Source organism: Acomys minous (assembly GCF_964271855.1).
Source record: "Acomys minous genome assembly, chromosome: 12".
In the NCBI taxonomy this organism is placed as follows: domain Eukaryota; kingdom Metazoa; phylum Chordata; class Mammalia; order Rodentia; family Muridae; genus Acomys; species Acomys minous.
The window spans coordinates 30849466-30874121 of record NC_140493.1 but is presented as its reverse complement, the minus strand read 5'-3'; the positions used below and the strand labels follow the sequence as shown (position 1 = coordinate 30874121).

General features: G+C 34.5%; 1 protein-coding gene across 5 annotated transcripts in view; it reads left to right on the top strand.

The window, feature by feature from the left end:
• Positions 1 to 24656, top strand: part of CSMD3 (CUB and Sushi multiple domains 3) — a 1109294-nt gene that overhangs the window by 373395 nt on the left and 711243 nt on the right. For all 5 annotated transcript variants that reach the window (XM_084749143.1, XM_084749142.1, XM_084749141.1 and 2 more), the window contains exon 6: positions 20221 to 20333. In XM_084749143.1, coding sequence (XP_084605269.1) covers positions 20221 to 20333 — 113 coding nt within the window. The remainder of the gene's footprint in view (positions 1 to 20220; positions 20334 to 24656) is intronic.

Below are 24656 nucleotides of genomic sequence, written 5' to 3'. Positions count from 1 at the left end.
CTCCAAGTCCTTTAGTGAGTGAGATTCATTCATGTATCAACAAATACAGGTGAAACATCAGAGGTTCTAAATATTTCTCCAGAAGCTACTCTAAGGATTCCACCAGGGACAAGCCAAATACATCTAGTGGTATGTAAATTGGTACTCAGTGCTCTGTTGCCAAATAGATTGAATGGCGTGCCAACCGGAAGCCACACACTGTCTCATGTAGGGTACCTTGGGATTGACTCAATCCTAGGGAAGTGAAAAGGACTGGGTCCAAAGACAGAAAGGGAGGATGGAACTCAGAGGAGAAGCAGGATGGGGTTATGATTAAGACATAAAGTGGATTAAAAAAGAAAAAGATCTCAAGTATTTCACTTAGGTACCTTTGTGTGAGTAGATTCCTTTTCTTTCTTTCATTTGTTCTTTCTTTCTCTCTCTCTCTCTCTCTCTCTCTCTCTCTCTCTCTCTCTCTCTCTCTCTCTCTCTCTTTACGTTGGCTTTCATCTTTTCTTACTTTTTATTTAAATAATGTATTCAGATTACATCCTGATTGTTATCCTTGCATTTGTATCTTCCTGTTCTCCCCTCCATCCCCCCCTCTTTCACCCTATTCCCCTCGCCTAGGCCAGTGACAGAAGAGGACCTCCTCCCTCACCTTATGATCACAGGCTATCAGGTCTCATCCAGATAGCCTGCCTCCTCTTCCTCTGAGTGCCACCAATCCTCTCCACCAAGGGGAAGTGGTCAAAAAGGGGACACCAGAGTTCATGTCAGACAGACTCCCTTTCTTAAGCTAACTTGGCAGCAGGTCCTATAGAAGATTAAAAACAAACTCCAAGAAGCCCTGACTACACAATGGGTTTGGTTCTAAGGTTTGTGCCTTCCTTATGGCTATTGTACTCGGTGGGAGGTGTATTGAGTTCTTGAGCATAACTACCCAAATAGCTTTGAGAATTAGCCTGAGACAACTGTATCTGAATAAATTATTGAAACAGAAGTAAATTCTGGGACAGTTAGGTGGAAATGCTTTCAGATGGTGTCAATCAACCAAAAGTTCTGAGGATCCAAAAATGCCTTTTCTGGGATTACTTCAAAAGAATGAAATTTGTTTCTAAAACACTGGAGGCCAAATTAAGTCACTAAAGGCAGGCAGAAGCAAAAAATTGTTGTTTAAACAATTTCCAGATGTTGGAGCTAAAACCGAAGAATGTTCTTAAGCCTATTTTTGTCTCCTGAAAATATTTCAGGAAGTGATAGATTTTCAATGATCTTTCTGAGCTTTTGCAATTCCTAAGACTTAGTGTTGTGATTAAAGGTACAGTATGGGTCAGAAGATCACATAGGATGAGTAAGGCAATAAAGCAATGCATGTTTGACATATGGAACACACACAAATAGAAAGAAATTATTTCAGGACAGCCAGTGAAAAGGCGATGTTTCAGATTTGTGCTCTATACTCTTCTTTATTTGGAAGCAAAATAATAAGTTCAATGCTTCCTTCTGGTATCACATTTTAACATGTACAACAACACAGAAAGAGTCATGACTTTTCTAGTCACCAGAGGTATGTGTTCTCAAATTTGTCTCAGCTTCTATCCCAATTTAACATGTCATTCTTTACCACATATCATACATATTTTCAATATAGGTTAATTGGTAGTTTCCTTATTCAGTATTAAAATCTGTTTTATGTTTTTTTTTGTTTGAACTTGAGGAATGTGATCAGTGATTTAAAATGTAATATTGTAGACTAGAAAATAATTAAATATACATGAAATACATATGTAGAATCATACATGTGTGTACAAAAATTATTCAAATTATAAAATTACAGAAAAAGCTATGTCAGAAAGAATTGGGTATCTCTATTCGGATAAAATAGCAACCATTCATTCCAGTGACAGAGATGATTGATTCAGTGTTCTAAGTGGTATTTTAAGCTTTTCATTTAACACAGATTTAGAAAATTCTAAAGCTGTCTTCCAGGCTAGTTTCCTCTAGATCTAAGGGAGTGCAAGGCGTGTAGACAAACACTTATGTGATTTGAAGTCGCTTGCTCACAATACAGAGGCACCACAGTGTTGTAAAAGGCAGAAGTGTGGCATCACAGACAAGTGACATTTGAACTAATCCTTTGGAGTAAGTAGCAATTTGTCAAGCCATTTGGGCAGGAACAACAATTCAAATGACAGAGACAAGATTAAAAAAAGAAGAAGAAGAAGAAAAAACCCAGAAAAAACCAGGAGAATAAATCTCTAGTGTTAAGGAAAGAATAGAGACATGAAAGTGAGTTAAAATAATCATAGGATCCTACGCCATGCCCATCTTAACTAGAGCCTGGGATGAAAAGTGATGGACAATGAAGATCATTAGATTTCTCAGTAGGAAACAACTAAGCATGAACAGCATTCAGAAAGTCAAAATGAACTAATACAGAATAGTATAACTATATGGTATTCTAATGAGAGAGCAAAAACAATAGAAGTAGAAAATAGAGATCAGGTGTTGTTAAATAAAATTAATCTGTGGCGTTTGGTAATAGTAAAGTATGCATTATGCTTCAATATTAGGTGATATCAGTAGTTCCAGACTTTTATTTCAAATTGAACAACACCCTCCTCAAAAATAATTATCCTTGCCTTTCTTTTACAAGTCCTCTAAAGCACTGTAATCTAAATTGGCAATCCTGTGTCAGGTAAAGGAAAAAAAAAAGTAAAGAAATAAGACAATTGTATGATCACCAGCAGTCACCAGTAGCCACAGTCCTCTGACGTCTCAAGGCTGTGGTGAGTCACACAGAAGAATTCTAACATCTCCTTTCCCAGTTGCCTTCTCCCACTTCAAGCTCATGTCGAGGGCTCTATTACCTGCAGGAATCCACATTTCCACCCACACATTCCACTGTTAAGAGCAAAGGTCCTCAATGTCCTAGTACTTCAGAGTGTCTCTGAGGTTGGCTTCAGAGCAATTGAACCAGAAGCAGCAAATTATCCAGTTAAGGGATCTCAGCCCTTAGAACCAAAATTTGTAGTCATTTTTGGATCTTATTCTATATTCTTTCACAAATTGTGTTGGCTCTCAGTAAATCTGAAAAAGAAAGCAACCTTTTGCTGTCTTCCCTGCTATTAACTCTATCCCCAAATTACATGACAAAGAACCATGTAATTATTTAAATAAACTCTCTCTGTTCCTGCCCTACTCTATCCAACATACCAGTTCTGTTCAGATCTTTATTGGATGCAAATCAGAATGCTCGCTTGCACTTCCCATGCTTTCTCAACATTTAAGTGAGCATATAGCCATGCAAGGCCCTTTAAATTCTGTACATTTGTTTCTATAAATATCTCTGACAACTGTTTTATTCAGCCAATTCTTCTACATGCAGCTTCTAGAAGCTGTTAACACAGTGCACCTCAGATAACTGCATAGCTCACTACTTAATCTTCTTTAGAACTATAGCTACTGAAAGTGGTTTTTCAGGTCAGTAAGATGACTCACAGATGACTGACTCATCATGGTATCAATTGTATCTGCTGGTAACCAAATTCTAATTGGACTTAAAGCCTCTCAGTTGGAAGTAGTCCATGCCTGATATTGTATTCTAACTATGGAAGACAAGGACATAGTCTCTACATCTGTCATGTTAAAATTATGTATTTATAGGGAAGGAGAGAATGCTCAGCCATTAAAGGCGAGGCTCACAACCAAAACTTATGTATTTTCCAATTATCTTCTACATACTTACCCTTGTGCCTATAGACAAGAGCAACTTTCACACCTCATCAGTGAAACTTCTTTTTCCCTCAAACAGAGGTAAAGACATATACTACTTGTCAAAATGCAGAGGATAGAGGGAACACAGTGCCCAGTCCCAAATACATTATTTTTAACATAACCATTGCTCAGGGACACCACCAATTTGGCCAATTGATTGTAAGAGCCTGGAGATTGGTTGTGTAAGCCAAAGAAATATGATGTGAATGCTTATAGTAAAAACTAATATAGTTGCTTGTATTGAAATTTATGAACACATGTATGATCCTTAATAACTAACAATAATAGAAAAATATGAATATAATGTTCTTAATTTATTTTACTCTGGTATTCATTTTGTAAACATTATTTAAGTAATTCATAGAAGTATTTGTATTATGTTGTAGAGTCAGTGGAAACTTTTAATTCAAATTACTTTATAAAATGCTATACCATGAAATCCAATTCAAATGCATCCTGTGTAAAAGATTTTATGAAATCATTCTCAAATAATGATGTTTTCCATTAGCTGAAATGCAATCTCACACACAAAAAAAATCATTCTTAATTTTTCATGTTAATAGTTTTCATTTTAAAATTACATACACAATAATTTTACATGAAGAAATTAAATTATTTAAAAAGAATATATAGTTATATTCTGAACCTATCAATAATGCCATCTTGGAAACTTGAGTATTAGAGAAATTTTAGATACTTTTATATCTGTAGGACAGATTTTACACCCTTTAGGACTGTGCTCCCTATATGGACTCTCATCAGACTCTCTGCTGTCTTCCTTTCACAGAATAACTTCTACTAAGCAATTCAGGCAGAAACTTCCTGAAGAGTGCAGGGTGTGCACACTCACCGCGTCACAACCTTTCTCTTTTTGTTGTATGTGAGAGGACGCTGCAAAGCTTGCTAGGCTATGCACTCTTCCTCTGGTGCACTTTATTATATGCCCATCATTTCTATTTTAGCTGACACTCTTGCCAGCCTCAATTCCATGAAGAGCCTTTAAATGAAATAGGAGGTGCTCTATCTATTTGGTTTGTTGACATAGTCTCATCAGGAGTTCTTGACATAGGAGACCTTTGATAATTATTAAACAAACGGCTTCGTAGCTTCAGAAACAGCAACTTAATATAACCATTATATTTTATTGGTGATTTTATATTATCTCTTGGACTATGTTGACTGTGTATATTCTCCTACAAATGAACTATATAACAAGTTACAGATTTTCTATATTGTTATTAGGCAATGCCTCACCTTTAATATTACAAAATAAACAAATATAAACACTGGTCACTTAGGGTTTTTTTTTTTTTTGCCTCCATGTTTGGCTTCAAGTCTGCTTCTCAACCACCTTACTCCCCTTATTTTCTATAAATTATATTATCCTCAAGTCAATTCTAGTCTTGATAACCAGATTTGTTCTCGTATGGTAATTTTTTCAGGCTTATTGTCAGTTCCCAGAGGAACTGTAGTTCACAAGGAAATATATTAGCCTGCTTTACTCAGCATTCTCTCTTTTACTTTCCCACAACTCTCTATACCATTTGTTAAGCTATATCATTAAAAAAAAAAAAGGAAACAAAACAAAACAAAAGCTTAGTTGTTCAGGGGTTAAGATGTTTTTAGGTCTAGATAGATGTTCTAAGTCCATAATCATGAGATACGATAGATACTGATTTAAATACAGAATTTTAGACTCACCAAGTTGGGAAAGTTGTTTTCTTCAAGGCTGCCAAATACTAATAGCCAAAACATTATGAATGTAACATTTACCTAACTCCTGATTGTTTCGTGGTTCTTCTTGCTGTAGATAGTTTATTGTATATTGAGGTCTGATGTATTTTGATGCTAATTACTGCTTGCTGTTTGTGTGAACAACCTGTTGCTTAATAAAAAGTCAACCCACATGGGCAGGGTAGGAGATAGGTGTGGCTAGGAGAGAAAGGAATTCTGGGAAGAAAAAGGATGGCCAGGAGGAGAAACTAGAAAGACCTAAAGTGAAGAGAAGAAGGCTGCCATGGGTTAGATGGAGGAGAAACACATGGATGGTGTGGATGGTGTGGACGGTGTGGATGGTGTGGATGGTGTGGACGGTGTGGACGGTGTGGACGGTGTGGACAGTGTGGATGGTGTGGATGGTGTGGACGGTGTGGACAGTGTGGACGGTGTGGACGGTGTGGACGGTGTGGATGGTGTGGACGGTGTGGACTGTGTGGACAGTGTGGATGGTGTGGACGGTGTGGACGGTGTGGACGGTGTGGACGGTGTGGAGAGTGTGGACGGTGTGGACGGTGTGGACTGTGTGGACAGTGTGGATGGTGTGGACGGTGTGGATGGTGTGGATGGTGTTGATGGTGTGGATGGAGAATCCAGCACAGATATAAAGCATTAATAAGTATTTGGGATTACGGATAGGAGGTAACTTGATAGAAGCTACTACAAACAGATGACATGGGATTGAGGCAGGGATACCATGTCTGCCCCACTTTGGGAGGTAGTTTAGATGATTGACATCTGCCCTGCCCCAGGTTAACTAAGGCTATTTTAAAATATAATGAGTGTCTGTGTCTTAATTGATTGCTGCTGGGCCTACTGATAATACATGTAATTTTAAAACAATAGTATATATGTGTAATAATATAAATGTATATGTAAAAATATTTAATAAAAAATATAGTAAAAGTAAATCCTCTTATATGTATTTTCTTGTTCTGCTCTAAATTTAGTAAAACATTATTTTCCTGTTTTTGTGCTTTACTTTGATTTTGTAGTAGGTAGACTTTGTATCTTCATACCTTCAACTTCCAATCAAAAAGAACTTGACATTCTTTAAATTTGTACCCTTTATTGATACCAACAAATCATTAATATTAAAATTAAACAAATAGCAAACATACAATTATAGCCATGTATCTAATAATATCTAAGTAAAATCTTAATTACATCGTAAAATCTTCAAATTAACAAAGAATTGAGACTTCAGAAAAGTCTAAAGTAACTCATTCAATACATAGGATGAAAAATTAATTAGACTGGTATAGAAAAATAAACAGTTGAATGACTAGAAAATAAATTTTTTCATGAGTTTTAAGAAGTTCTAGCCTTGATAATAAAAACAAAAGAAGTATATGCAAAACAAAAATTTGGTCATATATTACAGAATTAAATATGGCTACTAAATATATAAATTGTTTATATATTATCATGATATATAATGATGATATAAGTTTTTAAAATTGTAAAAAAAGTATTAAATTACTTACCCCTTTCTATTTCATTTCTTCAAATTTGTTTTTCACCTTACTTACAGAAGTCACTTTTATTTTAGAAAATTTCAGACTACCTACAACACAATATTGGGGAAACAACTGCACTGTTTATAGTAAGGATGAAAATAATTAGTCTTAGTCTCAGGGTCAGTTTGGGAACAATTATCAGAAAAATAAAAGCTCTAGTCAGACATGTCCCCATGGATCATTGAATACAGTATAATAATTGAAGACGCCAGCAAAGATCTTGGGTTATCCGTCATGGCTAAGATTCCTTCCTCCAAATTCCTTGTTATTCCCTATTATAAACTCTCAAAATAATGGACTCTTGGTTTATTTCTACAAACAAATATTTTTACATGATGTGAACTTGATGATTTTTTTCAAATGACTAGTACAGATTTTTATTTGTGTTTTCTTCTACAAGTGTTGCCATTTCTTTCTACATTAAAGTTCACAAGCCTGCAATTTATTTTTAATTAATTCTTGGGTAAGAATATAGCATATGTTGAGAAAATTTCATCCGTTTCTTGTATACACTGTTGTATATACTTGTTCCATTGCAGTTTAGTAAGGGGACATGCCCTTTTGTCGAATTATTTTGAGAGTTCATTTGAAACTGGTTAATGTTTATGTGAGAACTTCAAAAAAGTGTTTCTTTCACTGTGAGAGCATCTATGCATAGTAATAATATTGTCCTCATGACTACAGAATATTAATATAAAATCCATTGATAGTTCTACAGGAAATCAGATATGTATGTTAATTTAAATAAATATGGTTTGTCATCCCTTATAAACATTATATTGGCACCATGATTCCCTTGGGGGGAAATGGCATTTTAGCTTTATGTAAACAGGCATGCTTGTTCTCTGCTTGCTGTTATCAGCGTTTTCAGACTTTGTTTTCTGACATCTGGAACATACAAAATTTTACATGTGGTTTGATCTACCATTTTCAAATATCCATTTGATGACATTTTCAAAAGTGGTATCTTATTAATATTTTCAATTGTCTCTTACTGGCGTGTAGAAATATAATTGATGTTTATATATTCATTTTCTCTCCTCAGATCTTGATTAATTTAATTACAAGTTTTACTTGCAGTGCATAGCTTCATAGAGCTTTTCTAATTGGCAAGTATGCCTTTTGTGGATAGAGACACTTTTATTCCTTCTTTAAAAAAAAATCAATATCCTTTTATTTATTTTTCTTGCTTTAGTGCACTAACAAGATCTTCAAACTCAGTATTGAATGAGCCTCTTGAGGGTTGGCATGTTTGATTTTTTTTGTACAATTAAGGGTATTTCAAAAAAGTACCATTCTTTCCCTCAGATGCTCTTCTCAGGGTAAGTTAATTTACTTCTCTTACTATTTTGCTAATTCTACCCAAGTTCGGAAGACATCAACTTTTCTCAAGCACTTCTCTAAATCTATTCAATCATTACATGTCTTATTTTCTATACTTGCTTGCAGTATGAAATATGTTAATTTCTTTGTTGAAAAAAGTTTTATACAATATGTTCTGATTATGATTTCCCCTGTCTCAAATTTTCCTAGATACTCTCCCTCTCCATACCTACCCAAATCCACATACTTTCTCTCTCCCTCTTTCTCTCTCTCTCATTGGAAAACAGACAGGAATCTAAACAACATACAAACAAACAAACAAACACATCCAGACAAACATGAAACAACAACAACAAAAATCCCTTGAAAATTACCATTGAGTTCATTTTGTGTTAGCCATTTACAGATACACATGGGAACCGGCCATAAATGTGGCTTGTATTCTAACTGAAAGTCTGTTAGCGAAAACTAAATTTTTCTTATGTGAAATTAAAATTGGGAAGTCTCTTTAGTTAGAGCGATGGATTTGTGTCCACTTCTCATGTCGCCATGAGATGCCATACAGCTTAGACCTGCTCAGGTCTTCTGCATGATCCCACATTCTCATCAAGTTCGTGTTGGTCCTGCTACGTTTAAAGGTCTTTGTTTTCTTAGTGTCCTCCATTTTCTCTGGCTCTTTCAAATCTTTCCACCTTTTATTATGCGTTTTCATGGACCCTGAGAGGAAGGATTTGATGGAGAAATTCTGTTTAAGATAGACTGTCCCCAGGTCTCTCACTCACTGTATATTGTCCGGTTGTGGGGCTCTGTATTTTTTTTTTCTCATCTGCTGTAGAAGGACTATTCTCTAGTGATGGCTAAGGAGGGCACTGATCAATGTGTATACCAGAATTGAATTAGGAGTCATTTTATTGCTATATTCCTTTACCAGAATGGTAGTATTCAGTTTTCTCCTACATCTCTGGCTTATCTAGACTGGCAGGTCTAGGCCACTTAAGCAGTATGGAGCATGGGTTCTATCTCATGGAATAGGCCTTATATTCAGTCAGCTAATAATTGGTTACTCCAGTAAATTTTGTACCATTAGTGCACCAGCCTATCACTAGAGACAGGCCACCATTTTAGATGAAATTTTCTGAAGCACTGTTGATGTTTACTTTTCTCCTCTGTCACCATGCCATCCAATACCTTAACAATACTAAGTAGTTGAAGATTCTATGTAGGCCTAAGTTGGACATTTCATGTTCAATGAGTTATATATTCTTTGCCTTCAACAATAAAGCCCTACCATTAACTGTGTTATTTGTGGGTTTTTATTGGGCGTTCTTGGGCAACAACTAAATTAGATGTAATTCACTTAAGGCACCGGAGGTTTTATTTGGTAGATTTGTCTAGATGTGGCCTTGTTGTTACAGTTATTTATTTATTTTTACTTTATTATTTTCTTTATATCCTGGTCATAGGCCCCTTCCTACTTGTTTCCCATAATCCTCAGAAAAGAGAAGTTCCCCCTACCCACCCTCCCCATTATATCAAGTTTCATCACTGAGCAGATCTTCTCATGAGACCTGGCAAGGTAATCCTGTCAGCGGAAAGTGACCAAACAGCAGGCATCTGAGTCCGTGTCAGAGTCAGCTCCTATTCCCCATACTAGGGAACCCTTATAAGGACCCAGCTCTGGATTAGTTACATCTGTGTAGGGGGCTTAGGTCCATCCAATGCATGGTTCTTGGTTGGAGCTTCAGTCTCCATCGGTCACCCTCCAGGGGCCTGTTTACTTGGCTCTATTGGACTTCTTACGTCACTCTGATGTATTCTGAGCCTTTCTGTCCTTCCCTCCACTTTTGCACAAGACTCCCTTTGCTCCACCCAATGTTTGGCCGTGCGTCTCTACATCTGTTTCCATTCAGCTGCTGGGCTGAGCCACTTAGAGGACAGTTATGGTAGACTTCATTCTGCAGGCATAGGAGAACATCATTTAATAGTATCATGTGTTGGTTGTCTCCCATGGGGTGGGGGTCTCAGGTTGGGCCGGGAATTGGTTGGACGTTTTTCTCAATCATTGCTTCTTTTTAGTCCATGCACATCTTGTTGGGAGGGTAAATTTTGGGTAAAAGGCTCTGTGGGTGAGTTGGTGTTCCCTGCTTCCACTAGAAGAGGAAGTATCTAATTAGAGAGTGGCAGAATTGTCTAATTAGAGAGTGGCAACCTCAGTCTCCATGACCCCTGCTACTAGAAATCTCAGCTAGAATCATCCTCTTACCCTGCCAGGAGCCTATTTCTCACAGAGAAACCCCAGCTCAAGGTCTCTCTTCTCTCTGCAAGCCCTCTGTCCTCCTGCCCCCACTCCTCCCAGGTCTGATATCGACCCTTATTTCTCTCCATGTTCCCTCTCTTACCCTCTTCTCTCTCTTTATCCACTTCTGCTGTCTATTATATTTCCTCTTCTGAATGAGACTGAGACCTCCACCCTTTGGGTCTTCCTAGTAACTTATCTTCTTTGGGTTTGTGAATTGTGGTATGTTTATCCTGTACTATACGGCCAATATCTACTTATAAGTGAGTACATACCATGTGTGTCTTTCTGAGTCTGGGTTACCTCACTCAGGATGACCGTTTCTAGCCCCACCCACATGCCTGCAACTTTCATGATTTTCCTGTTTTTAATAGCTGAGTAGGATTCCATTGTGCTATTTTTATATAATTGTGTTTGTTTCTCAATTCCTTTCTTAATTGGGCTATCGCACAAATAACTGAGACTGTTTTATATTTGTTTAATAATAAGCTTCACACCTCCTGTTCAGATCTAGTCAATGGACAGCTCATTCTTCATGGCTGTAGGGAGATGAGGGACTGCCTCTGACATGAATTCTGGTGACCCCAATGTGATCACTTCTTCTTGGTGGGGAGGACAGGAGGGCACACCGAGGAAAAGGAAAGCAAGCTCTCTGGACAAGACCTGATAGGCTGTGGTCATATGGTCTGGGAGGAAGTTACCTTCTGTCAGAGGTCTAAGGGAGGGGAATATGGCAGAAGTGGGAGTGAGGGTGAGAACAGAAAGATACAAGTGAGGGATAGCAATCAGAATACAATGTGAATAACGCATAATAAATAAAATTTTAAAATCTAATCTTAACTCTCTAACATAACTTGGTGTCCCCGCAGTGTACTTCTCTGAGTTACTTGCACTTTGTAGCTTTTCTTGTTCCAGCTCCTTCCCACTTTTCCCAGGACCTCTCTAGTGGCTGAATCCCCTACTTCCTTTCCTAACTCCTCATCTCCTGGCTGGCAGGGCACCATCCCTATTCTCTCCCCTGCTAAACAACTGGCTGTAAGGTTCTTTGTTAGTATATAAGGGGACAATTGGGCAGCACTGTTTACATAACACTGAAACAGCAGATACTCAGAACAAGTATTTTAACCAGATATGGGAGTACAGAAATCAGCATTCTAATTACACAGTAACCTTCTTTCTATACTTTCTCACTCCATTATTTGATGATCCTATTTATATTACTTTCATATATATATATATATATATATATATATATATATATATATAGTGTATACACCTGTATGTATATATATATATATACTTATATATACCTATATGTGTGTGTATGTATGTGTGTGTATGTATTTTAAGATGCTTCTGCTATATTAGCTTTCCATACAATGCCTCAAATGCCCATTAATTTAATTTTACCTCCTTGTATTCCCTCCCTTACACTCTATTTCCCTTCAGTACCATGTTGATTCTCCTGTTCCAATCCTCTACCTCTAATCTATCCACAACTCTCTATTCTATTTCTTCTTCCTAGGAGATACTTCCTTGGCTCCAGCCCCTTAATTTATACCTATCCTCTGAGGTCATATGGATTATATTTGCTTATTGGCAACTTAAAAACTTAATATCTAATATCAGCACGCAAGTGAATATATACCATATTTGTCTTTTCAGTTCTGAGTTATTAAACTCAGGATGTTTTCCCTAGATCCATATATCTAATGTTGACTGAACTTTTAATTTTCCTTGAGCATGATGTACACTATAAATACATATAGTAAGTGTAAATGGCTTGTGTTATGCAAAGTGTATATAGAACACTGTTTTTAATAAATTTATTCTCATAAATCTAATGAAGGAATATATCCATCTAATACATTTCATATCAATTAAAGAATATCATATATATATATATATATATATATATATATATATATATATATTGCCATATTCTATGTGAATGTTGGTCCTGCAGTGTTTAAACAGTCTTGTTATTTGGTATCCTTTATTGGGTCTGGTCATACAATCTTTCAGATGCTTATTCTGCTGAGTTCTCTGGACCCTGAGTTGAAGACTTTGATGGAGAAATCCTATTTAAGACAGAGTATGATAAGGTCTCTTACTCAAGGCATGCTGTCCAATTGTGGGTCTCTGTATTTGTTCTACTCTAGAAGGATAATTTTCTGGTGATGTCTAAGAAACACACATACGTATAGTATATCTATCTATCTATCTATCTATCTATCTATCTACCTATACACGTATGAATATATGTGGGATTAACTAGAGTGTCCTACATGCTATGATCTGAATAGTCTAACAATGGCTCATTCATTGACAGGAAGTCAAATAATACTAAAACTTTTAACTCCACAAGGATGGATGCCTCAGTTGCTCTTCAGGATATTTTAGAGTCTAGAATTAGGGTCAAATACCAATGAAAAATGACATTCCCAGTGACAGTGAGGTCAACCAGAAAAAGAATAAGTGTTTCTTTCTTCTACATACCTCATATTGGGTGCTAGTCTTCCCACCATCCTATTATAAAAAAAAAATCCCTAACAAGTATACCCAGGATCCTGAGTTCCACTTAGTTTCATACATACTCAGATTGAAAACCCAAAATAGCAATTACAAATGTTTATACATGTATATGTACTTTTTGAAGGAGTATATTTATGTGCAGTCTTTTGGCCTGTGATGAAATTGTCTAGTTGCATAATAGGAGTATTATTCACCTTGTGAAGTTATTCAGTAATTACTTCTTTTTCTTCAATTTTCTGTAAGGAATTGTTTATTGAAGGCAATTTTCTTCTTTCTGCAATTTCAAGATTATAGACTTCATAAATAATTAACTAGGTTAAGCTTTAAGTATTTGAGTTTGTGATGAATATTTTCATTGTTAATGTATAAGAATCTTGAAAGGTTTTTATGATTATTTGTACCCTGCGAGCTTCTTCTTTTTTTTTTTTTTTTTGAATTTGGTTTTAGTATGAGGGTAATAATAACCTCATAAAATGAGCTGAATTGTGTTATGTTCTCAATTTTCAACTGTTTCAAAGAGTTAAGAGGAGTGAACTTTACTAGCATGCATTATGCCACGAAATGGGTCATCCCTGGAAATGAGAAGTAAAGATAAGAAGGAAAGAAAAAGAATAAAAATTTGTTCTTCAGATGCTTGTTGATAGTTTTAATTAAAACTTCATTTTCAGGATTTTAATAACAATAAACATTCTTAAATTCTGATAATTAAATATGTCCATGTAAAATTTACTTTTCTGTTATAGAGATAAACGTGTATGCCCAATGCAAATTAAAGAATGTAGAGTGTATTTTGACAAACAGTTCCAGAAAAATAGAGTCTATTAAGGTCAGAGGCATAGAAGCAGACAGGCATGAATCTTTCAGCATGAAGCTGAGACTACATTTTCAACTGTAAGCATGAAGAAGACAAAATGAAATGGAAGAAGAATGAAGCTTTAAGCTCACAAAGTCTGATAGCTTTGATATGTTTGCTCCTGCAAAGACACAAAAATCTCCTTAATGATGGCCACCAACTGGGGAACACATATTCAACTACAAGAGCCTTAGTGGGTATTTCCCATTTAAAACACACATTTTATGTAAAATATTAGCAAATATAATTATTCTATTTTTTGAATTGAATAATTTCTTTTTCTTTTCTTTTGAGTATGGCTCTATAGCTTAAGATGAAGTGTTTTCATACCTACAAGACTTCTTTCTGGCTCAGTGAGAGAAGAATTGCAGTGCTAGTGTAAGGACCTGTGTACAACTCTCAAAAAGCCATATAAATGCAAACTCAATAGTTTGTATTTTTAAACACATTACTCCTAAGACAAAATAAGAGGCAGGGTTAGGAGAATGCCCAGTATCTTAGGGTATGCAAGCATGAACAACAAAAACAAAAGGTCCTCACTCCAAGAAGATGGAAGGAAAGGATCTACATTTTATATTTTCCTTTGACCTTTACACACACACACACACACACACACACACACACACACACACACACACTACGTCTCTCTTTTTTCCTACACTCACCCATACACCCACAAAAGAAATAAACTAAATCGCATCTGGATTGATAAATCCAAAGTCTATTTAGTTCTCAACCTCTATTTAAAAACAGATTTCTAACCAAATCAAGATAGTAAGACTGTGGGAAAAGCCTGACCATGGCAATGAGTAGTAATTGAGAAATCACTATGTAGAAACAGGTTGTGGAGTAGACACTACTACAGTGGATAGGAAAAAGTAAGTTAAAAAAAAAAACCTTGAGAAAATATAGGCAGTAAACTTCGAACCCCTACCCAGACCTAGCCAATGGACAGGACATTCTCCACCGTTGAGTGGTGAGTGAGGTCTGACTTTCATACAATCTCTGGTGCCCCATTTTTTACCATGTCCCCTGGATGGGGAGGCCTGGTGGCACTCAGAGGAAGGATAACAGGTCACCAAGAAGAGATTCGATACCCTATGAGCATATACAGAAGGAGAAGGTCCCCCTCAGTCACAGTCATAGGGGAGGGGTATAGGGTGAAAGCGGGAGGGAGGGAGGAATGAGAAGATACAAGGGAAGGGCTAACAATTAAGATGTAATATGAATAAATTAATAAAATATTAAAAAATAAATAAAATATATACACTTAGCTATTAAAAAACACCTTGAATAAAGCTCATTGTTTCATTTATTCATATGTTTTTCTCAGCTGGATTTTTAATAATTTTAATTATATCACACAATTCTTTTTTTTTTTGTTTCTGCTTTAATTTATTATAATTTATTCAGATTACACCCCAGTTGTTATCCCCTCACTGTGTCCTTCCTTTCCCACCCTCTTCCTTCTTATGCTTTTTCCCCTAGACCTTTGACAGAAGGAGACCATCTCCCCCACCATGTGACCACAGCCTATCAGGTCTGACCTGTATAGCCTCCCTCCCCTTCCTTTGTTCCCACTAGGCATCTCCACCAAGGGGAAGTGATCAAACTGCAGGCACAGCAGTTCCTGTCAGAGCCTGTCCCAGCTTTCCCCACAACTGTGGAGAAAGAGCTGTCCATTGGCTAGATTTGAACAGGGGTTTAGGTTTACTGCATGCATTGTCCTTGGTTGGTGCAACAGTGTGTATAGGCCTCCCAGCATGGACTCAACCTGGATCTCAACAACAATTCTTTTTTTTTTAAATTAATTTATTCATATTACATCTCAATGGTTATCCCATCCCTTGTATCCTCCCATTCTTCCCTCCCTCACATTTTCCCCTTATTCCCCTCCCCTATGACTGTTCCTGAGGGGGATTACCTCCTCCTGTATATGCTCTTAACTTCTTAATCTTCCTATTAAAAATCTCAGAGCCTGTATGCCCTTCAGCTTAGTCTGTTTTGATTGTACAATGTGTTACTTTTGAATCTTCGTGATTAGTACCTTAAAACTGAAAATTTTCTAAAGGATTATTTTATTCTGTTTATTATTATAAGAGGATACATTTTACTCATTTCAGGAAAGTCAAGGTGTAGTTAAGCTCAAATTATAACAGACCAGGAAGCTGAGAGTAAGAGATGCTGGTATTCTGTGAATTCTTTACTCACCCCTTTATTTTCCATATGCACCTCAGCTTATGGGATCATGCTGCCCATATTGACAGCAGTATTTCCTCACTCGTTAGTTAATTCTAGTTGAAATCACCCCGAAGGACATATTGAGATTCATATCTCAATTTTTATGTTACTTTAATGTCACTCAACTAAACAATGGATAATATTTATCACACCTAGCCAAGAGCAGGTCACACATCAGTCCAGGAAAATGCAAACTACTCAGTCTTGCCATCTGAACCATCCTCATGAATCTCGCTCATGAATTAAGTGGCTAACATTTTTTAAAAATAGGAATGTAGAGAGGAAAATAAAATCAATAAAATATTTATTTTATTTAACAAAGTAGTACTTCCTAGGACTCTATAATGAACTCCTCTATATATATGAATGATAAGAAGCATTAATGGGGAGCCAGAGAGATGGCTCAGTCGTTAAGAGCACTGACTGCTCTTCCAAAGGACCTGGGTTCAATTCCCAGCACCCACATGGCAGCTTACAACTGTCTGTAACTCCAAGATCTGAAACCAACGCACATAAATTAAAATTATATAAAAAAGAAGCATTAATGGTTTGTAGAAGGGCTCAATAATACATATTCTAGTACAGATATGTGCTACACTCTCACATATACATGTAAGGGCAAATTATTGTATAAGCTTATTAAATTATGTGACTGAGCAAAAAGTATTATAAGCATATAATTACAAGAGAACAACTAAAAAATATTCTAAACAGCAGCTCTTCCTCAACACTGAAGGCGTTTTTATTTTAAATTTTCAGGAAGTACTTTGAAATTTTCAAGTGTATAACTTGATTTAATTAATGTTCATTATCTGTGAGTTGAAATATTCTTAATGAACATTTCTTAGTTAAGAACTATTGTGTAAGAAATTAGTAACGTAGTCAATAATAAGAAATACCACCCATTGGAATTGATAAATATTTTGGGTATCAGTGAATATTTGGGTTGGCACTATAAAGGTTTTTGAAAGTACATAGCATTGTATATGAATTTTAAATTAAGTAAAAATAAAATATTTGATGATGGTGTAAAATGGAATTAAAAATGTGTTGTTGAATAGAAACAAATAAGTAACTTTTATGTCCAAATAATTTCTACTTACTAATTTCCTGATAAGCTAACCCAGCTTCTTAATACTATTAATCAATTATCATATTAAGTATCGCATATTTAGAATGTAGCCAGAAAATCTGTAGTAGAGAGACAAATAGAAATTGTACTACTGCATAAAGTAAGAAATGAGACAAGAAAGGACACAAGGTTCTCTATCAGGACACAGAAAGAGATTAACCATCAGGTTTAACCTTCCTACTTCAAAGCTGCCTTGTCTGACCATGATTAAGTGTAAGTAAATAAAGTTGAATTATATATATTTCAGTCCTAAAATGAAGTACATTAAAGTGCCCTAAGATAAGATAAATGAGTGAATCAGAGGAGCACAAGTTGTGGCTGAACACAGGATAATTAATTTAACAAGGTCATGGGGAATAGAAAATATCTGAGGAAAAAACCTTATCTCGGGGCCAGAGAAAAAAGTCGAGTCAAAACAGATGAAAAAGAAGAGATCACGAATGGAATAGGAAGACAAGGCAGAGAAAAGGAGAGTAGCAGCCACAGCTAGGTTTCAGGGTCCTGGAAAACATGAATAAGACTCTACAGGCTTGACTGTGTCCATGAGTACTAAATATGAGGAAATACAGATAGGTCAGTACATTTGATTGCATAGATTTGAAAAGTGCTTTTTAAATTAAATTAAATTAGTTTTCTAAATTAATTTATGTCATATATGTATGCTACTTTTACATCACTTGCCCTGTCCCTCACCTTCCACCAATTCCTTATATTTATGGTTTCTTTTTCTTTCAATCTTTTTGATATACATATATATATATATATATGCGCACAAACATACACACAGGCACACAGGCACACACACACACATACACACACATACAAATAAATGCAAAATGCTTACTCTACTTTGTGTTGTTTTTATGTATATGGTTTTAAGACACCAGTTGGTTATAGTATATAGTGAACTGCACATTTTATTCCTGACAAAGATGAAGGACAATTCTCTCAGCTGCCACTAATAATAAAAGGGAACCTTAACTGGGAAATGCTTCCATTAAATTGGCAAATTTGAAAGTCTTCACAGGTATTACCTCGATTAATGAGTGAGGTGGGAAGTCCTAGATCACCATAAGTGGTGCTATCCCTAGTGAGGTGGCTCTGGGCTGTGTAAAAAAAAAAAACCAGCAGTTCTTCCATCACTTGCCTTGCAGTGCACCTCGATGAGCTCAGGCCTGATGCGACATGATGTGCCAGGGTGGATTGGTGGGATTGGGGGAAGAGTTTCCCACATCTGAGAAGAGGAGGGTGGTTAGGGGGAAGAGGGGGGAGGGGGGCCTTCAATCAGGATATAGAGCAAATAAATAAATAAACAAACACATATTAAAAATTAAATAAATTAGAAAAAGAACAAGTTGAGCAGTGTATGAGAAACAAGCCAGTAAGCAGGACCTCTCAACAGTTTCTTTTTCACATCCTACCATCAGGTTCCTGCCTTGAGTTTCCTTCCTGACTTCATGATGGACTGTGTTGGAGATGTAATCTGCAATAAACTCTTTCCTTCAAAATTCCTTTCTAGTTACAATGTTTTATTACAGTAATATAAACTTTAAGTTATTGAACCTTTAGGGGTATTTTTGGCATGTCTGTCATTATTATGGCATATATGTTTCACGTATGATTAGGACTCTTTAGACATATATGCCACTTTTAACTTTGTTTTTGTTTCTTGACTTTTTAGTTATATATGTCTTGTGAATATTAGTTCTTTGTCAAGTGTATAGCTGGGAAATATTCTCTCACATTCTGTGGGTCTTTTCTTGATTTTTTTTCTGAAGAATTTATAAACTTTTTAATGTAATGAGGTTCCACTTTCAGTTCCTAACCTTCATACTCTGAAAAATAGAATCGTATTCAGAGTGTCCTGTGCCACATCTATACCTTAGAGAGAGATGCCCATGTTTTCTTCTAGCAGTTTAACACTTCATATTTCACACTGATGCGTCTGATGTTAGTTTTGTGTATGTATATAGGTGTAGGTCTATTTTATGCTTCTACATGCCACTAGCTAGGCCAATATGGATGCTATCTCTATAAAAAGAAAAATGTGGTTAAATATGGAAATATTAGAGAATATTCTAAAGAAAGAATAGACATGATATAGACATGAATTCAACCTTTTGCATACCAATAGCCACGATGATATAGCTGAGTAAAGTTCTTTCACGGTGTAAATAGGAATTCACTATATATATATTTAAAATCAGGTAATCATGAAAATATACAGCATTATGAAATTTCACTAAACACTACTAGTTCTATGAAAACATGTAGTTAAAATTGCTATCTCATGTGAAATATTGAAAATAGGTGATTAGAAGACATGTAATACATAACTATCTAGTCTTATACTGAAAGGATGAGATTCAAATTCCTCGTAGAATTTCTTTTTTGCAATTTATTATACCAACATGTACACAGAAATAGCATGAGTACCACTCCCTATTAAATGTTGTTTCTTTATCATTAAGGTGATAAATCTATTATCAGTACAATTATTTGGTTAAAATGGATAAGGAATATTATATAGTTGTGATTTTTTTCAGTAAATTTCATCAATACATGCAACCAGATCAAAATAGAGTGATTGAAATTATACAATTATATTATATTATTATTAATTTTATCATACATGAATAATTCACATTTCCTTAAAAATTGGCAATACAAAGTCATTATTTTGTATATCACATCTTGGTAGATACTTTTTTGCTCCCAAGTCAGTAAGAATGATTAGTGCTGAAAAGCTTTTTAAATTTTTCTGTTATTGTCTTTCTTAATTCAGGTTATCTGGAATGAATATACCACCACCAATTATAAGCAACAAAAACTGGCTCAGACTACATTTTGTTACAGACAGCAATCACCGCTACCGTGGATTTAGCGCTCCCTACCAAGGTATGTTTAATGGTCACCTCAGCTTGCCTTGATGTGTAAAATAATTTTGGTATGCACACCTGCATTGTGTGGTCTGAGGAAAAATGTTCTTAGTATCTAGAAAGGGTGATTTAAATCAGAACAGAGTGTCATTCTTTCTAAGAAAATAATGTGATCATAACTAAATCACATATTAAAGTTAATAGATTCTTTTAGCGCAGTGATCAAAGAAAGTGTGCTGTGACTTCATGGAACGTATTTTGCAAAAAGATACAATATTTGGATTTAATAATACACTTCAGCAGAAAGTATGCTACAAAATCCTGCAGAAAACCCGTAGTTGTGAATTGCTTCTTTATCACCTTAAATCCATATTCATACGTAGTTTGTCTGTTACTGCAAGTATAATTAATACCTTAATAGAATTATCTCCCAGTTTTATTAACAGACATATCTTGAATGAGTAGGCTATAAACCTTGATGCACTACCTTGGAAAACTCATTGGGACAAATTTAGTAGGAAGATAAAACGCTGAAAATAATGTAGTTTCTATAATACGCAGAAGTGTGGTGTGAGCACAGTGGACACAACTTCAGTCTGCATAGACAGTAAATCATTTCATTTTCCTAGTGTAGCTGCCGCTGCCCAGGCAGTGGTTAGCATTGCCGTGCCTACATATCCCATTTACCTTTTTTGTTTGCTTTTGATCTTTCAAGTGTTTCCTCTGATATTCTTTGATCTTACATATTTTGTATATTTAATACGGTGAACCAGGTAGCTTATATTTATTAATTGAAATGACATGATAACATATGTTGCCCTTTGCAGTAAAAAATTTCAGCAATTAGTATTTTAAAGACAAGAGACTTTTGTAAATATTGGGTCAATGAAGCTTTTCTCTGTAACAGCAATTAGTATGAATTTTATCTCGATTTTCAGAGTAGAGTAGCAGATATCACTATAACAAAAATTTGTAGTACAACAGCTTAATAGAATATTCCTTGATGATATTTTTCAGTATTATGTCTTCATAGAAAATATGAACAGACTTTGGATGCGATTATACTTTAAAAATAATTTGTTAATTGTTTCCCATAAGAGAAAACATTAACCATCAAAAACATTTTTACTCTCATGGCTTTTATTAACATAAATATTCATTCATGGCAATTTGAACCTTATCAAATTTAAAAGAATATTTCTCTTAAATTTCTAAATAGATATTATTTGTATTCCAGATCAACTTCTATGATTTTAAAACTTCATTTTGGAACCCAAAATGATTTTTAAAAGAAATTATTATTGTTGGATCCTTGATTCTTTAGTTTCACCACTACAAGTCATATTTTCCAATTAACTCACTTTATGGGTTACGATCCTTTTGTATAGTGAGCTGAAACATGTAGGATGGTAAAAATTCAAAATTATAACCTCTTATCTTATGTTACATTTTTATATTAGACTCAGGCAGTCTTTCAGTTGTATGCCTTCTATTTAAGTGATAAAGTAGGTATCATTTTATTTAAATTTGAAAATATTGGCAGAATCAAGTGTATCTCAAAATAAAATGATATTTTTGCATAACATAATTTTATAAAAAGAACATTATTAAGCTGTTTTTTGTATTATGAGGCAATGGAACAAACGGCCAGTAGTTGTGTATTTTTTATTATTTTTACTGCTCCACGATTCAATCTTAAATTAAATTCAATAGTATTTTCAAGATTTAATTTAATTTTTTCAATATTTCCTAATACTAAAAATGATGTATACATAAGTTGATAGAAACTGGAAAGAAAATGTATTGTAGAGTATATTTTTATATGCTCCCAATTCTCAGTAAACTTTTAATACTTATTCATTTCACTGTTTTGTTAAGGTGTATTTTTTTTCTGTGTCTAGGTAAAATGACGTAGGAAATTCAATCCTTATTGCCTAAATTGTTTTATCCTTGGTCTCTACATGAGTGAAACAGATCACAATAGCCAAACACATTATTTCTACGTAAATACAGATAAATTGAGTTTTTTAAAAAAGGATCAAAGGAAAAATTTCACATATAACAAAAAATTTTTTTGCTGGAATGATATCATTCACTACTTGAAATGAGTGAAAATGCACATATCCCAGCAAGAGATGAAATGCTTTAAATATTGTGACTGAATTGAATATTTCATCTCTGGTGCCAGAGTTAAAAATGAAAAGCGAGAAGCTTTCCATAACTCATTTGGCAACAAATATGCCAACAGGTTTTCAAGAAAAAATAATTTTCTCTTGGAACCACTTTTAAAATTATGATATTTATTAAGTAAATATGGCAACTAGTTTCTTCCAAAAACATTTTTGAGGTTATGTATATATTCCAGATTGAAAAGTATAGAAATAAACCAAACATGGTTCTGTGAAGGTGACAGTTTTTAATTTTTATTGTTACTTTAAAAACATCTATGCAATACTGATGTAGTTAAGCATGTGTTTTAAATTAGAAAGGCATCTATTTTTATTGCATCCATTATTAATAAAAACCTGGTCAAAAGATATCCTCTATGTTAGCTATAAAACTCCTCCTGCAACGTGATAAATCCTAATACTTATGACTCTTCTGAAAGTATTGGATCAGACTGTTTTATGTCTACTGTACTTTCTATTATATAGTAGTTCAGTTTAGGATAAATTTAGTGAAGGAAAGTTTGGTAGATTTAATGACTATACACCCTCTCCATAAAATATAATTATAGCTTTCATTAATATTCTAATGCATATATGTTATAGGAAAATTTGTAAAAGATATCTTTGAATATTTCTCACAAAACAACTTCTATCATAACTAGAGCAAATACTTTATTTTAATCATATGGCTTTAAATACCTTTTTCCACTAACTGAGGTCCTACAGAATACAAATTAAAATCTTCATGGTGTTTAGTATTTATGATTGGTTTAAAATCTCTTGCTTTGATTTTGATATTATTATTACTTTTATATTTAAGTTCCTTTCAATCCTGAATAATTACTTGTACCTGGAAATTTTTTTATAGTAAATTTTATTGTGGAGCAAAATATTCAGGAAAGAAAATGAATTTTTTATTTTGCAACAATGGCTTTCCTTGTCTATGGAATTTATTCTCTTAATTAGCATTATAAACATAAAAGCCACAGATAGCTGGATATTTCATTTAAAATGATATTTATAAATAATTATATGGTTGCTTAAAGTTACACAAATTATTTTGATATGTCTTCTCAAATATGAATGATTATTTCATTGTAATGCCAATATAAAAGACTTCTAAAAACCATGAATTTATACAAAATTTATTAAAAGTCAATATATTCAGAATTTCCTAATTATACTTAGATAATTTTTATTTCTGAAATATTTACAGTAAACTATTGTATTGTGCCATCAACATAATCTTGCATTTACAAAAAAATAATTCTGAGAATTGATTTAGCAGTGTCTTTATAGATTACCTATCCTTAAAAATTTTTTGCTGGAATGCATTCTTGTAAAATATAGTACTGTGGCTGATTATTATTTTATATAAAAGTTTCAGTCAGACAGTACATTTCTTTAATCTAAGCACTAGGGAACTAGGGAGACAGAGCCAGTATTATCTCTGTGAGTTTGAGGCCAGCCTAGTTTATGGAGGTACTCCAGGACAGCCAGGGCTAGACACATAGAAACTCTGGCAAAACTAAAAAAAAAAAAAAAAAATTCAGTCTGAACTGTCTTATAGTAAATTATGAAAAGATCTCTCTTCAGAAACAAATCTAGCAAACTATTTCCCTCAGTTGTAATAAAACATAACTATTTCTAGAAAAACATTTTAGCTCAGTAATCATGTGAATACTAAAAATTAAGCTTAACAAAATACATTATGTACAAATAATATATATATGGGATGACAATTAATAAAAAAATTGGTATAAATTTAAATGGGAACAAAGAGATATATGTGGGATGGCTAGGAGAGAAAAGGGTAAAATGATATAATTGTATCATAATCAAAACATAAAAGAATTTATTTTAAAAGATTAAGTCAGGTGAGCTAGAGATACAGCTCTATGAATGGAATGCTCGCCTAGCATGTACAAAGCACTTGGTTCCATGCACCACACCATGAGTATTACATGTCAATAATCTAAGCATCAAACGTAGAGGGCTGAGGATTAGATGATTAAAGTCATTTCAAAGAGCCTGGGCCAATTTACCTAAATAATTACATTAAATAAATAAGGCAGATGAATGTAGTAAAATAAAATATAGTTTCAATATATATAATTGTGCTGCAAAATTAAATTCAGGTTTACCTAACAGTTTTATTTATTCCTTTTAGTATT